This window comes from Chiloscyllium plagiosum, unplaced genomic scaffold, assembly GCF_037043375.1.
Source record: "Chiloscyllium plagiosum isolate Xiang-an unplaced genomic scaffold, Cpla_swu_hap1 HiC_scaffold_12, whole genome shotgun sequence".
NCBI lineage: Eukaryota > Metazoa > Chordata > Chondrichthyes > Orectolobiformes > Hemiscylliidae > Chiloscyllium > Chiloscyllium plagiosum.
Window position 1 is genome coordinate 1,954,110 of NW_028270150.1, and position 14,613 is coordinate 1,968,722.

General features: G+C 46.7%; 1 protein-coding gene and 1 pseudogene across 2 annotated transcripts in view; both read right to left on the minus strand.

Moving 5' to 3' along the window:
- Positions 1-14,613, minus strand: part of LOC148148477 (cytochrome P450 2J1-like) — a 392,174-nt gene that overhangs the window by 357,825 nt on the left and 19,736 nt on the right. For both annotated transcript variants that reach the window (XM_087992371.1, XM_087992372.1), the window contains exons 2-3: positions 1,528-1,690; positions 1,300-1,440 (exon numbers count right to left, since the gene is read on the minus strand). In XM_087992371.1, the coding sequence (XP_087848497.1) occupies positions 1,300-1,440; positions 1,528-1,690 (304 nt within the window). The remainder of the gene's footprint in view (positions 1-1,299; positions 1,441-1,527; positions 1,691-14,613) is intronic.
- On the minus strand, positions 1,850-6,746 carry LOC148148478 (uncharacterized; annotated as a pseudogene).

Below are 14,613 nucleotides of genomic sequence, written 5' to 3' on the forward strand. Positions count from 1 at the left end.
TACCCCAGGACAAGAAAAAGAACAGACCTATATCCCTGGATGTAATAAGGGAGTGATATAGTGATTGTAATGAGGTCAGCAGGTCAGTCCTCATAGAATCTGAGTTCCCTGGTTGGGGCTGTTAATCTGACCAATCAGGGAGCCCTGGCTGACAGATATATACAAGGAGTGTTAGAGATTCTGAGGAAGTCAGACCAGAGTCAAGAATTTTCCACACGTAAATAAAGGGTAACCTGGTGATGGGATTAGGGTCTCTGTGCACTTATTTCACACTGTGCAATAAAGACATGTAGAGATTGTTCAGTACCTCCGATATTAAATAAAGTGCCATCCAATTTGAATGTTAGCTCCAATGACTGCCTGGATTCTGAATTTCTCAACCTCCCTTAGGCTGCATTAAGTTATCCATCCTGGTTTCAACAGTTTCAGTTGACTCTCAGAATCCACAGGTTTCTTTTTTAAGTGGGAGAAAGTTCCGGAATTATACTCGCCTTTGTGTGAAATCATATCTCTGAATCTCATTGCTGAAGCACCTGGCTCCAACATTGAGATTCTGACCCCTTAACTCTGACCCAGCAGAAAATAAATTGTGTATATGTTTACCCACACATAAAAACAGGAAGCAGGAATCATCAGCAGTGCTCCATCCGGAGGCCCACTGAAGATGTTACCAAGTATGATAACGAAACATTTGAAAATGAACCTTCCAGCTCAGCGAGCAAACCTACATCCAGAACTCCAAGGTCTCTTTGTTCAGCAACACTTCATTAAGTGTATAAGTCCTGCTAAGACTTGCTTTTCCAAAATGCAGCGCCTCACTTTTATTTAAATTAAACTCCATCTGCACAGCCCATTGGCCCATCTGGTCCGGATCCTGTTGTAATCTAAGGTAACCTCTTCGCTGTCCTTTTGGGGCTCTTGTAGTACTGTGGTAGGGTCCCTACCTTTGGGTCAAGAGGCCTGGGTCCCATCTTCTCCAAAGATGTGTCAAAACAATGCTGAACAGGTTGAGTAAAATATAAAACCCTATTAAATCCTTACATCCTCTCCAGCATCTTCACAAGAGCACCGCCTCATTGGTAACAGGTTTGTGCCAATCTGCTGTGTCAAAATGACTGCCATGTTCCTGACATTACATCAGTAATGACATTTGGTGAAAGAAACATTGGCAGTAAAGGAAATCCTAAGTGTTAAAAGGTACATCAGAAATACAAATGTTCTTTTCTTTGGCATAACATCAAGCAGAAAAATCTAAAAGATTGTAATCCCTTTGATAGGTCCTTTCTCAAACAGAATTACCACGATGTTCTGCAAATCTTCCATTCAGCCTTCGGGCCTCAGACACGAGCCATGGTTTCACCTGAGCGAGCAGATTTCTGAGATGTGACACAGCAAAGTGATGTTGTTCTCTCCATTCATTGCCATTGGAAAATGTAATCCCTGGGAAAGATAAGATGGGTTGTTTTAAAAGGTGAATCAGATACATGGATTGAGGAAGTGGGTGGTGGGAGTAGGATTGTCACTCACCATGTGAGCCATTGAGTTGCAGGAATAATGGTGAAATGGGTCTTGCAGAGAAAGCTTCCCCATGATGGACCAATGCTTCTCTAACGATAGAGTAACCATCCAATACCACCAAGAATTCTCCTCCCAGATTCAAACTGAATATATTGCCATATTTCTTTCCCAGCTTTAGAACAGAAAGGAATTTTTTTTTAAAAATCACAATATTAGTGCACAATAGGCAGAGATTTCACATAAAACAGCACATAACATTAACCCCATCTGAAAGATCTGCTTTCACACCTGGGCAGCACCAGGTCAGGAAGACACATGGACTGCAGACAGTTCAACACCATCTCCTTGTGGGCAGCAAGGGACGGGCAGTAGATACAGGTCCATTTGTGACTCCCACAAACCATGAGAGGATTTTTGCAAAGTCTGTAATTCAAATAAGGTACTTCATGAAGTTACAATGCTGACAACATGGCAACTGTAAATCCGATCGAGAGGGCAGGCAGATGGACAGGGACAGGGGTAGTTCCCTTGTTAGTTCGGAATGAGATGAAATTGATAGCAAGCAGGCATAGAATCTTTGTGGGTAGAGTTGAGGAACTGCAAAGCGAGAAAAGACCTTGACGAGAGCTATAGACATACCTCTTAGCAATGGTCAGGCTGTGGGGAAGATAATAAATCAGGAGATATAAAAGTCAGGAACAAATTACTGTAGATGGTGGAATTCTGTACTGAAAACAACCAATGCTGGAGATCACAGTGGGTCAGATAGCATCTATGGAGAGAGAGTAAGCTAACATTTCCAAGCGAGATGACTTTCATCAGAGTTGAAGTGAAGTCTGGAGGGGACAGCATTTGTGTCAGAGTTTGGAGGGGTGTGGGGTAGTGGGAACAGCACAATTACAGTAATCATGGGGGACCTCAGTACGCAGGTGAACTGGGAAAATCGGGTTGGTAGTGGATCTCAAGAAAGGGAATTTGCAGAATGCCTATGAGATGATGTTTTGGCACACTGTGTGGTATAGCCCACTAGGGAACAGGCAATTCTGGATTCAGTGAAGTGCAGCGACGCAGACTGGATTAGGAAGCTGAAGGTAAAGGAATCTTCTGGGGACAGTAATCATAATATGATACAATTCACCCTCCAGTTTGAGTTGGAGTACATTGAATCAGATGTAATGACATTATAATAAATAAAGGTAACTACAAGATATGAGGGAGGAGCTGGCCAGAGTTGTTTGAAAGGGGAGCTTTGCAGGGAGGATGATGGAGAAGCAATAGCGGGAGACTCTGGGGGTTAAATGGGAGGTACAGCAGAAATTCATCATAGGAAGAAGAAAATTCCAAGGGGAGGATGAGGTAACCATGACTGACAAGGGAAGGCAGGGACAGCATAAAAGCAAAAGAAAAAGCACGTCATGTGGTGAAGATCAGTGAGATGCCAGATGATTGGGGCAGCACGGTGGCTCAGTGGTTAGCACTGCTGCCTCACAGCACCAGCGTTCCATGTTCAATTCCAGCCTCGGGGTGACTCTCTGTGTGGAGCTTGCACATTCTCCTTGTGTCTGTGTGGGTTTCCTCCGGGTGTTCCAGTTTCCTCCCACACTCTAAAGATGTGCAGGTCAGGTGAATTGGCCATACTACATTACCTATAGCGTTAGGTGCATTAGTCAGAGGAAAATGGATCTGGATGGGTTACTCTTCAGAGGGTCGGTGTGGACTGGTTGGGCCAAAGGGTCTGTTTCACGGATTCACTGGAGGGAATCTAATCTAATCATTGGGAAGCCTTTAAAAACAAGCAAAGGGTAACTAAAAATCAGGGCTAAGATGACATATAAGAGTTAGCTAACTACTCATTTAAAGTTAAAAATCACACAACACGAGGTTATAGTCCAACAGGTTTAATTGGAAGCACACTAGCTTTCGGAGCGACGCTCCTTCATCAGGTAATAGTGGAGGGCTCGATCGTAACACAGAATTTATGCAAAAATTTGCAGTATGATGTAACTGAAATTATACTTTGAAAAATTGATTGTCTGTTAAACCTTTCATCTGTTAGAATACAGTGATAGTTTCACTTCTTTCATGTGCAAATCACAAAACCCTTTTTTTAAAGTTGCATTCTCAGGTTAGCTGTTAACAATGGTGATAGCTAGGCAATATGTTGAAGGTGTTAGCCCCCTGTGTTCTCTGTCTATGCCATGATGTTTGAATTGATTCTAATCTAAAAAGTGAGATAACAGAGATTTACATAAATTAATGCAGTTTTGAGCTCAGAGTTCGACATGAATGTATGCAGTTTTTGAGCAAAGTACAATGTAACCCTGCAAGTACAAATTCACCCCACAAAATATATGTGTGCATGTGGGTCTTTGTCTGTCTGTGTGTGTGTGTCTGTCTGGGTTGGGGGTTGTGAGTGTGAGAAAGTGTGTGTGTGTGTGTAGTGAGTGCAGAGTGTCTTAAGTCTGTGAGGGGTGCATGTGTGCATGTGGGAGTGTCTGTGTCTGTAAGGGTGTGTATGTGTGTATAGGAGTGCCTGTGTGTATGTGTGTATAGGAGTGCCTGTGTGTGTAGGAGTATCTGTGTATGTGTATAGTGCAATGGTGATCACCTGCAATGTGACATGAACCCAAGGTCCCGGTTGAGGCCCTCCCTATGGGTACCGAACTTAGCTATCAGCCTCTGCTCGGCCACTTTTCTCTGCTGCCTGTCCCGAAGTCCACCTTGGAGGATGGTCACCCGAAGGTCCGAGGCTGAATGTCCTGGATCACTGAAGTGTTCCCCAACTGGGAGGGAACCCTCCTGTCTGTTGATTGTTGTGCGGTGCCCATTCATCCGTTGTCGTAGTCTTTGCTCGGTTTCCCCAATGTACCATGCCTCTGGGCATCCTTGCCTGCAGCATATAAGATAGACAATGTTGGCTGAGTCACATGAGTACCTGCCATGTACACGGTGGGAGGTGTTCCCACGCGTAATAGTGGTATCTATGTCCACAATCTGACACGTCTTGCAGCGTCCACCGTGACAGGGTTGTGTGGAGTTGTCCTGAGAGCCGGGCAGTTTGCTTCGAACAACAATCTGTTTGAGGTTTGGCGGTTGTTTAAAGGCAAATAGTGGAGGTGTGGGGAAGGTCTTGGTGAGGTGCTCATCCTCATTGATAATGTGTTGCAGGTCATGAAGAACATGGCGCAGTTTTTCAGCTCCTGGGAAATACTGAACAACGAAGGGTACCCTGTCAGTCGCAGCACGTGTCTGTCTCCTGAGGAGGTCATTATGGTTCCTTGCTGTGGCACATCGGAACTGGCGGTCGATGAGTTGGGCATCGTACCCCGTTCTTGTGAGGGCATCTCTGAGTACATCTAGGTGTCCGACATGTTCCTCCTCATCAGAGCAGATCTGGTGTATGTGTAGGGCTTGTCCATACGGAATGGCTGTTTTAATATGTTTTGGGTGGAAGCTGGAGAAGTGTAGCATTGTGAGGTTGTCTGTGAGTTTGCGGTAGAGTGTGGTGCTGAGGTGTCCATCCTTGATGGAGACGCATGTGTCCAAGAATGCGACAGACGGTCGAGAGTAGTCCATGCTGAGTTTGATGGTGGGATGAAACTTGTTGATGTCACTGTGTAGTTTTATCAGTGACTCCTCGCCATGGGTCCAGAGGAAGAAAATGTCGTCAATGTACTTGGTGTATAATGTTGGTTGGAGATCCTGCGTAGAGAAGAAATCTTGTTCGAACCTGTGCATGAAGATGTTGGCATATTGGGGTGCAAATTTGGTCCCCATGGCTGTTCCGTGTGTCTGGATGAAGAATTGGTTGTCAAAGGTGAAGATGTTGTGATCGAGGATAAAGCGGATGAGTTGTAGGGTGGTGTTTGGAGATTGGCAGTTGTTGGTGTTGAGTACTGAGGCTGTTGCCGCGATGCCATCCTTGTGGGGGATGCTGGTGTAGAGTGCGGAAACGTTCATTGTGACGAGGAATATTCCCGGTTCGACTGGTCCGTGGGTGCTGAGTTTCTGTGGGCGGCACGGTGGCACAGTGGTTAGCACTGCTGCCTCACAGCGCCTGAGACCCGGGTTCAATTCCCGCCTCAGGCGACTGACTGTGTGGAGTTTGCACGTTCTCCCCGTGTCTGTGTGGGTTTCCTCCGGGTGCTCCGGTTTCCTCCCACAGTCCAAAATATGTGCAGGGTCAGGTGAATTGGCCATGCTAAATTGCCCGTAGTGTTAGGTAAGGGGTAAATGTAGGGGTATGGGTGGGTTTTGCTTCGGCGGGTCGGTGTGGACTTGTTGGGCCGAAGGGCCTGTTTCCACACTGTAATGTAATCTAATCTAAAAAAAAAATCTGTCATGTCGCGACAGAAGCTGGAGCTCCCCTGTACAATAGGTTTCAAGATGCCTTTGACGTAGCCGGAGAGACAGTCAGAAAGGGTCCCATTGCCCGACATGATGGGACATCCTGGTGTGTTGGCTTCGTGTACCTTTGGAAGGCAGTCGAAGTTGCCTACACGAGAAGTACGTGGTATAAGGGAGCATAGGGAACTCTGAAGGACTGGATCCAAAGTCCTGATCAATGTGTTTAGTTCACGGGTGTGTTCTTTGGTTGGATCAGCTGGTAGTTGCCTGTAGTGTTCCTGGTTGTTTAGTTGTCGGTACACTTCCTTACAGTAATCTGTTCTATTCTGAATGACAACGACTCCTCCTTTATCTGCTGGTTTGATGACAATGTTGTGATTGGTTTTGAGAGCCTGGATGGCATTGCGTTGGGAATGGGTGATATTTTGCTCTACCTTGTGGGTACGGCTGATGAATCTGGGATTTATATATTTCCTGACAGTTTGAGCATACATGTCAAGCCCAGGGCAGCGGCCCTCCGGTGGGGTCCATGTTGACACCTTCTTTGGTTGCTCCTCTACAGATCCCTGTGATGACTGTTCTAGTTCATCAGTGGGCTCAGTGGGATCACTGCCGGCACCTTGAAAGAATTCCCGGAGTCTCATTCATCTGATGAACTTCTCTGTGTCTGCTGCAAGACCCACAGGGTCCATTTTGGTGGTGGGGCAGAAGTTGAGACCCCTACTCAGGACTTCAATCTCTTCCAGTTGAAGGGTGTGGCCCGATAAGGTGATAATAGACTTCCCCGCAGTGATAATGTTGTCTACTGTGGTGCCAGGGCGGGCTTCTCTACTACTGGTGAGAATGCCAAGTTTGTCCAGTTTTTTGTTCTTGGTGTGCATGTACGTGGTGCAGTTTTGTCGCCTTGTCTGTTTGGCAATGTCCCGTAACTGTACCGCAGCATCCTGAGTGCAGGCTGAGAGTGTGGATTCCATCTGAATTTCAAGGTTGTGGCGCCTGCTGTAGAGTTGGTGCACGAGATGATTGAGGAGTTTGTGAGAGGGGCGGTGGCAAAGTCTCTCTGTGTAATCTGTGTTGGAGGTCGACCTAAGTGGGTTCGTGATCCGTTATCCAACACATTCAACATATTGCATCAAAGGAACAGGAGAATCGACGTTTCGGGCATAAGCCCTTCTTCAGGAATGAAAAGGGTGTGCCAAGCAGGCAAGAAGAAGGGCTTATGCCCGAAACATCGATTCTCCTGTTCCTTTGATGCTGCCTGACCTGCTGCGCTTTTCCAGCAACACATTTTTAAGCTCTGATCTCCAGCATCTGCAGTCCTCACTTTCTCCTACCTTCAACACATTGTCTAGCTATCACCATTGTTAACAGCTAACCCGAGAATGCAACTTTTAAAAAAAAGGTTTTGTGATTTACACATGAAAGAAGTGAAACTATCACTGTATTCTAACAGATGAAAGGCTTAACAGACAATCAATTCTTCAAGGTGGTAAAAACAATGACTGCAGATGCTGGAAACCAGATTCTGGATCAGTGGTGCTGGAAGAGCACAGCAGTTCAGGCAGCATCCAAAGAGCAGCGAAATCGACGTTTCAGGCAAAAGCCCTTCATTTTTCAATGTATAATTTCAGTTACATCATACTATAAATTTTTGCTATAAATTCTGTGTTAGGATTGAGCCCTCCACTAACACCCGATGAAGGAGCGGTGCTTCCAATTAAACCTGTTGGACTATAACCTGGTGTTGTGTGATTTTTGACTTTGGACACCCCAGTCCAACACCGGCATCTCCCAATCATGACTACTCATGTAAAAGAAAACTGTGGAGTTTCTTTAAAACTTAAGAGACTCATAGAGTCATACAGCACAGAACCTTCGGTCCAACCAGTACATAGCAACCATAATCCTTTATTCATTCATGGGATGAGGGCATCGGTGGCTAGGCAGCATTTGTTGCCCATCCCGAATTGCCTGGGGGCATTTCACAGTCAAGCACATTGCTGTGGTCTGGAGTCACATGGAGACCAGACTAGGTTAGGATGACATTTTCCTTCCCTAAAGGACATTAATGAACCAGATGGGCTTTTCCAACATTGGTTTCATGGTCATCATTAGATTCTTAATTCCAGATATTTATTGAATTCAAATATTCCCCCATCTGTCATGGTGGGATTGGATCCCAGCTCCCCAGGAATTTAGCTGTGTCTCTGGATTAATAGTCCAACGATAATGCCACCAAGCCATTACCTCCGCAATCACAAACCAAAAGTAGTCCAATCTACCTGCACTTGGTCCATATCTCTCCAAATGTTTCTTATTCATGTGCCTATCTAAATGTCTTTGAAATGTTGTAAGTGTACCCATATCTACCACTTCCTCTGAAAGCTGGCATGATGGTGAGCACTGCTGCCTTATAGTGCCAGGGACCTGGGTTCGATTCCAGCCTTGGGGGACTGGCTGTGTGGAGTTTGCACATTCTCCTCATGTCTGCGTGGATCTCCTCCAGGGGCTCCAGTTTCCTTTCACAATCCAAAGATGTATAGATTAGATGGATTTGCCATTGGAAATGCAAGGTGATAGGGTAGGAGGGTGAGTCTGGGTGGGATATTCTTCAGAGGGTTGGTGTGGACATGTTGGGCCAAATGGCCTGTTTCCACACTGTAGGGATTCTATGATGAAGTTCATTCCACACATGAACCACTCTCTATGTGTAAAATAAAATTGCCTCTTACGTCTTAGAAACATCGAAACATAGAAACATACAGCGCAGTACAGGCCCTTCGGCCCTCGATGTTGCGCCGATCCAAGCCCACCTAACCTACACTAGCCCACTATCCTCCATATGCCTATCCAATGCCCGTTTAATGCCCATAAAGAGGGAGAGTCCACCACTGCTACTGGCAGGGCATTCCATGATCTCTCAACTCGCTGAGTAAAGAACCTACCCCTAACATCTGTCCTATACCTACCACCCCTTAATTTAAAGCTATGCCCCCTTGTAATAGCTGACTCCATACGTGGAAAAAAGGTTCTCATGGTCAACCCTATCTAAACCCCTAATCATCTTGTACACTTCTATCAAGTCACCCCTAAACCTTCTTTTCTCCAATGAAAACAACCCCAAGTGCCTCAGCCTTTCCTCATACGATCTTTCTACCATACCAGGCAACATCCTGATAAACCTCCTCTGCACCCGTTCCAGTGCCTCCACATCCTTCCTATAGTATGGCGACCAAAACTGCACACAATACTCCAGGTGCGGCCGCACCAGAGTCTTATACAACTGCATCATGACCTCAGGACTCCGGAACTCAATTCCTCTACCAATAAAAGCCAGTACGCCATATGCCTTTTTCACCGCACTATTTACCTGGGTGGCAACTTTCAGAGATCTGTGTACATGGACACCAAGATCCCTCTGCTCATCCACACTACCAACATTCCGACCATTAGCCCAGTACCCCATCTTTTTGTTACTCTTACCAAAGTGAATCACCTCACACTTACCTACATTGAACTCCATTTGCCACCTTTCTGCCCAGCTCTGCAGCTTATCTATATCCCGCTGTAACCTGACACATCCTTCCTCAGTGTCTACAACTCCACCGACTTTCGTATCATCCGCAAACTTACTCACCCAACCTTCTAGCCCCTCCTCCAGGTCATTTATAAAAATGACAAACAGCAATGGTCCCAAAACAGATCCTTGTGGAACACCGCTAGTAACTGCACTCCAAGATGAACCTTTACCATCAACTACTACCCTCTGTCTTCTTCCAGCCAGCCAACTCCTAATCCAAACCTCCAACTCACCCTCAATGCCATACCTCCGTATTTTTTGCAGTAGCCTACCATGGGGAACCTTATCAAACGCCTTACTAAAATCCAGATACACCACATCTACCGCTTTACCCTTGTCCACCTCCTTAGTCACCTCCTCAAAGAATTCAATAAGGTTTGTGAGGCACGACCTGCCCTTCACAAAACCATGCTGACTATCCTTGATCACATTATTCCTATCCAGATGTTCATAAATCCTATCCCTTACAATTCTCTCTAAGACTTTGCCCACAACAGAAGTGAGACTCACCAGCCTATAGTTACTAGGGTTATCCCTACTCCCCTTCTTGAACAAGGGAACCACATTTGCTATCCTCCAATCTTCTGGCACTATTCCTGTAGACAACGAGGACATAAAAATCAAGGCCAATGGCTCTGCAATCTCCTCCCTTGCTTCCCAGAGAATCCTAGGATAAATGTCATCAGGCCCAGGGGACTTATCTATTTTCACCCTTTCCAGAATTTCCAAAACCTCTTCCCTGCATTCCTCAAAGCCGTCCATTCTAATTAATTGTGACTCAGTATTCACATCGACAACAATGTCCTGTTCCTGATTGAATACTGACGAAAAGTATTCATTCAGTGTCTCCCCAATCTCTTCAGCCTCCACACACAACTTCCCACTACTATCCTTGACTGGACCTATTCCTACCCTAGTCATTCTTTTATTCCTGACATACCTATAGAAAGCCTTAGGGTTTTCCCTAATCCTACCAACTAAGGCCCTTTCATGTCCCCTCCTTGCTGCTCTTAGCTCTCTCTTCAGGTCCTTCCTGGCTACCTTATAACTCTCAATCGCCCCAATTGAACCTTCTTGCCTCATCTTTACATAGGCCGCCCTCTTCCATTTAACAAGGGATTCCAATTCCTTATTAAACCACGGCTCCCTCACACGACCCTTTCCTCCCTGCCTGACGGGTACATACTTATCAAGGACACTCAATAGTTGCTCCTTGAACAAGCTCCACATATCAATTACACCCTTGCCTTGAAGCTACTTTTCCAGGCCACACATCCTAAGTCATGCCTCACCGCATCATAATTTCCCTGCCCCCAGCTATAACTCTTGCCCTGTAGTGCACTCTTATCCCTCTCCATCACTAGAGTAAAAGTCACCGAATTGTGGTCACTGTCCCCAAAGTGCTCACCTACCTCTAATTCTAACACCTGGCCTGGTTCATTACCCAGAACCAAATCCAGTATGGCCTCCCCTCTTGTTGGCCTATCTACATATTGTGTCAGGAAACCCTCCTGCACACATTGGACAAACACCGACCCATCCAACGAACTCAAGCTATAGCTTTCCCAATCAATATCTGGAAAGTTAAAGGCCCCATAACAACCACCCTATTACTTTCACTCTTCTCCTGAATCATCCTCGCAATCCACGTTTCTAGGACTATAAGGAGGCCTGTAGAAAACTCCTAACAGGGTGAGCTCACCTTTCCTATTCCTAACCTCAGCCCAAACTACCTCAGATGGCGAGTCTTCATCCATCGTCCTTTCCACCGCTGTAATACTATCTTTGACAAGCAATGCCACACCTCCCCCTCTTTTACCCCCACCTCTGACCCTACTAAAACATTTAAACCCTGGAACCTGCAACAGCCAATCCTGTCCCTGTTCTACCCATGTCTCCGTAATAGTCACAACATCGAAATCCCAGGTACCAACCCACGCTGCAAGTTCACCTACCTTATTTCGTATACTTCTTGCATTGAAGTATACACACTTCAAGACACTTTCCTGTTTACAGGCACCCTCCTTTGAGATTGATGCCATGTTCCTAACCTCCCTACACTCCAGGTCCTGCACCCTAAAGCTACAGTCTGGGTTCCCATGCCCCTGCAGAGTTAGTTTAAACCCCCCCCCAAGAGCACTAGCAAACCTCCCCCCAAGGATACTGGTGCCCCTCAGGTTCAGGTGCAGACCATCCTGTTTATAGAGGTCCCACCTTCCCCAGAAAGAACCCCAGTTATCCAAATACCGGAATCCCTCCCTCCTGCACCATCCCTGTAGTCACGCATTTAACTGTTCTCTCTCCCTATTCCTCAACTCTCTATCACGTGGCACGGGTAACAAACCAGAGACAACAATTCTGTTTGTTCTAACTCTGAGCTTCCAACCTAGCTCCCTGAAAGTCTGCCTAACATCCTCAGCCCTCCTCCTACCTATGTCGTTGGTGCCAATGTGGCTCCCCCTCCCCCTTAAGGACCCGGAAAACACGATCAGAGACGTCACGTACCCTTGCACCTGGGAGGCAACATACCAAACGTGAGTCTCTCTCGCCCCCACAAAACCGCCTATCTGTGCCCCGAACTATCGAGTCCCCAATTACTATTGCTCTGCTCTTCTTCACCCTTCCCTTCTGAGCAACAGGGACAGGCTCCGTGCCAGAGGCCTGAGCCCCGGTCCATCGTCAGACCACAGCGAAACGACGGTTGGAGGAAGAACGCCTCATCTTCCGGCTAGGAACCCTCCAACCACAAGGGATGAACTCGGATTTCACCAGTTTCCTCATTTCCCCTCCCCCCAGCCTGTCTCAGTCAAATCCATCAAATTCAGCACCGCCTTCCTAACCTGCAATCTTCTTCCCGACCTCTCCACCCCCACCCCACTCTGACCTATCACCCTCACCTTGACCTCTTTCCACCTATCACATTTCCGACGCCCCTCCCCCAAGTCCCTCCTCCCTATCTTTTATCTTAGCCTGCTGGACCAACTTTCCTCATTCCTGAAGAAGGGCTAATGCCCGAAACGTCGATTCTCCTGTTCCCTAGATGCTGCCTGACCTGCTGCGCTTTTCCAGCAACACATTTCCATCCCCGTTACTTACCCCTGGTAAGTCGTCCCCCCCACAAGTATCCAAAACGGTATACTTGTTCTTGAGGGGAACGGCCGCAGGGGTCCCTGCACTGGCTGCTTCTTCCTAGTCCCCCTCACTGTCACCCATCTATCTGCCATCTTTGGAGTTACTACTTCCCTAAAGCTCCGATCTATGACCCCTTCTGCCTCCCGAATGATCCTAAGTTCATCCAACTCCGTGGGCGGCACGGTGGCACAGTGGTTAGCACTGCTGCCTCACAGCGCCAGAGACCCGGGTTCAATTCCCGCCTCAGGCGACTGACTGTGTGGAGTTTGCACGTTCTCCCCGTGTCTGCGTGGGTTTCCTCCGGGTGCTCCGGTTTCCTCCCACAATCCAAAGATGTGCAGGGTCAGGTGAATTGGCCATGCTAAATTGCCCGTAGTGTTAGGTAAGGAGTAAATGTAGGGGTATGGGTGGGTTGCGCTTCGGCGGGTCGGTGTGGACTTGTTGGGCCGAAGGGCCTGTTTCCACACTGTAATGTAATCTAATCTAATCTACACTCCAGCTCCAGTTCCCTAACACGGTCTTGGAGGAGCTGGAGATGGGTGCACTTCCTGCAAGTGTAATCAGCAGGGACATCCATGGTATCCCTCACCTCAAACATGTTGCAAGAGGAACATTGCACTGCCTTCACTGCCATCCCTCTAAAAGTAACCTTTTAAAAACAAACTAGGTCTAAAGAATAGAACAAGCAAAATGCAGCACTTACCTACTTACCACAACGGGCCTTATTATTGAGGTTAGAGGAGGAGGGTGGGTGGGAGGCACTACCTCTGTAGTGCCTCGGGTTCCTCTCCTGCGCGCTTTTAAAGGAAAACAAACTTACCCAGGTAAGCTTACGCTACATCAGCTTCCGGGTCTTGCTTAAATCTTTCTCCTTTCACTGTAAAAATATGCCCTTAGTCTTGAAATTCCCCACCTTAGATAAAATACACCTGCCATTCACCTTATCTATACCCCTCATGCTTTTATTAGTCTCTATAAGGCCACTCTCAACCTTCTATGCCCAGCCTATTCAGCGTCTCCCCATAACTCAACTCTCCATTCCCAGCAATATAGACAACACAGTTTTGTGAAGGGTAGGTTGTGCCTCACAAACCTTATTGAGTTCTTTGAGAAGGTGACCAAACAGGTGGATGAGGGTAAAGTGGTTGATGTGGTGTATATGGATTTCAGTAAGGTGTTTGATAAGGTTCCCTAAGGTTCCCTACACAAAATATGGCTTTTGCACAAAATATGGAGGCATGGAATTGAGGGTGATTTAGTGGTTTGGATCAGAAATTGGCTCGCTGAAAGAAGACAGAGGGTGGTGGTTGATGGGAAATGTTTACCCTGGAGTTCAGTTACTAGTGAGGTACCGCAAGGATCTGTTTTGGGTTCACTGCTGTTTGTCATTTTTATAAATGACCTGGATGAGTGTGTAGAAGGATGGTTAGTAAATTTGCAGTTGACACTAAGGTCGGTAGAGTTATGGACAGTGATGAAGGATGATACAGGTTACAGAGGGACATAGATAAGCTGCAGAGCTGGGTTGAGAGGTGGCAAATGGAGTTTAATGTGGAAAAGTGTGAGGTGGTTCACTTTGGAAGGAGTAACAGGAATGCAGAGCACTGGGTAGTGTGGATGAGCTGAGAGATTTCGATGTCCATGTGCATCGATCCCTGAAAGTTGCCACCCAGGTTAATCGGGTTGTAAAGAAGTCATACGGTCTGTTAGCTTTTATTTGCAGAGGGATTGAGTTTCGGAGCCATGAGGTCATGCTGCAGCTGTACAAAACTCTGGTGCGGCCGCACTTGGAGTATTGCGTCCAGTTCTGGTCACCGCATCATAGGAAGGATGTGGAAGCTTTGGAAAGAGTTCAGAGGAGATTTACTAGGATGTCGCCTGGTACGGAGGGAAGGTCTTACGAGGAAACGCTGAGGGACTTGAGGCTGATTTCATTAGAGAGAAGAAGGTTGAGAGGTGACTTAATAGAGACGTATAAGATAATCAGAGGGTTAAATAGGGTGGACAGGGAGAGCCTTTTTCCTCGGATGGTGATG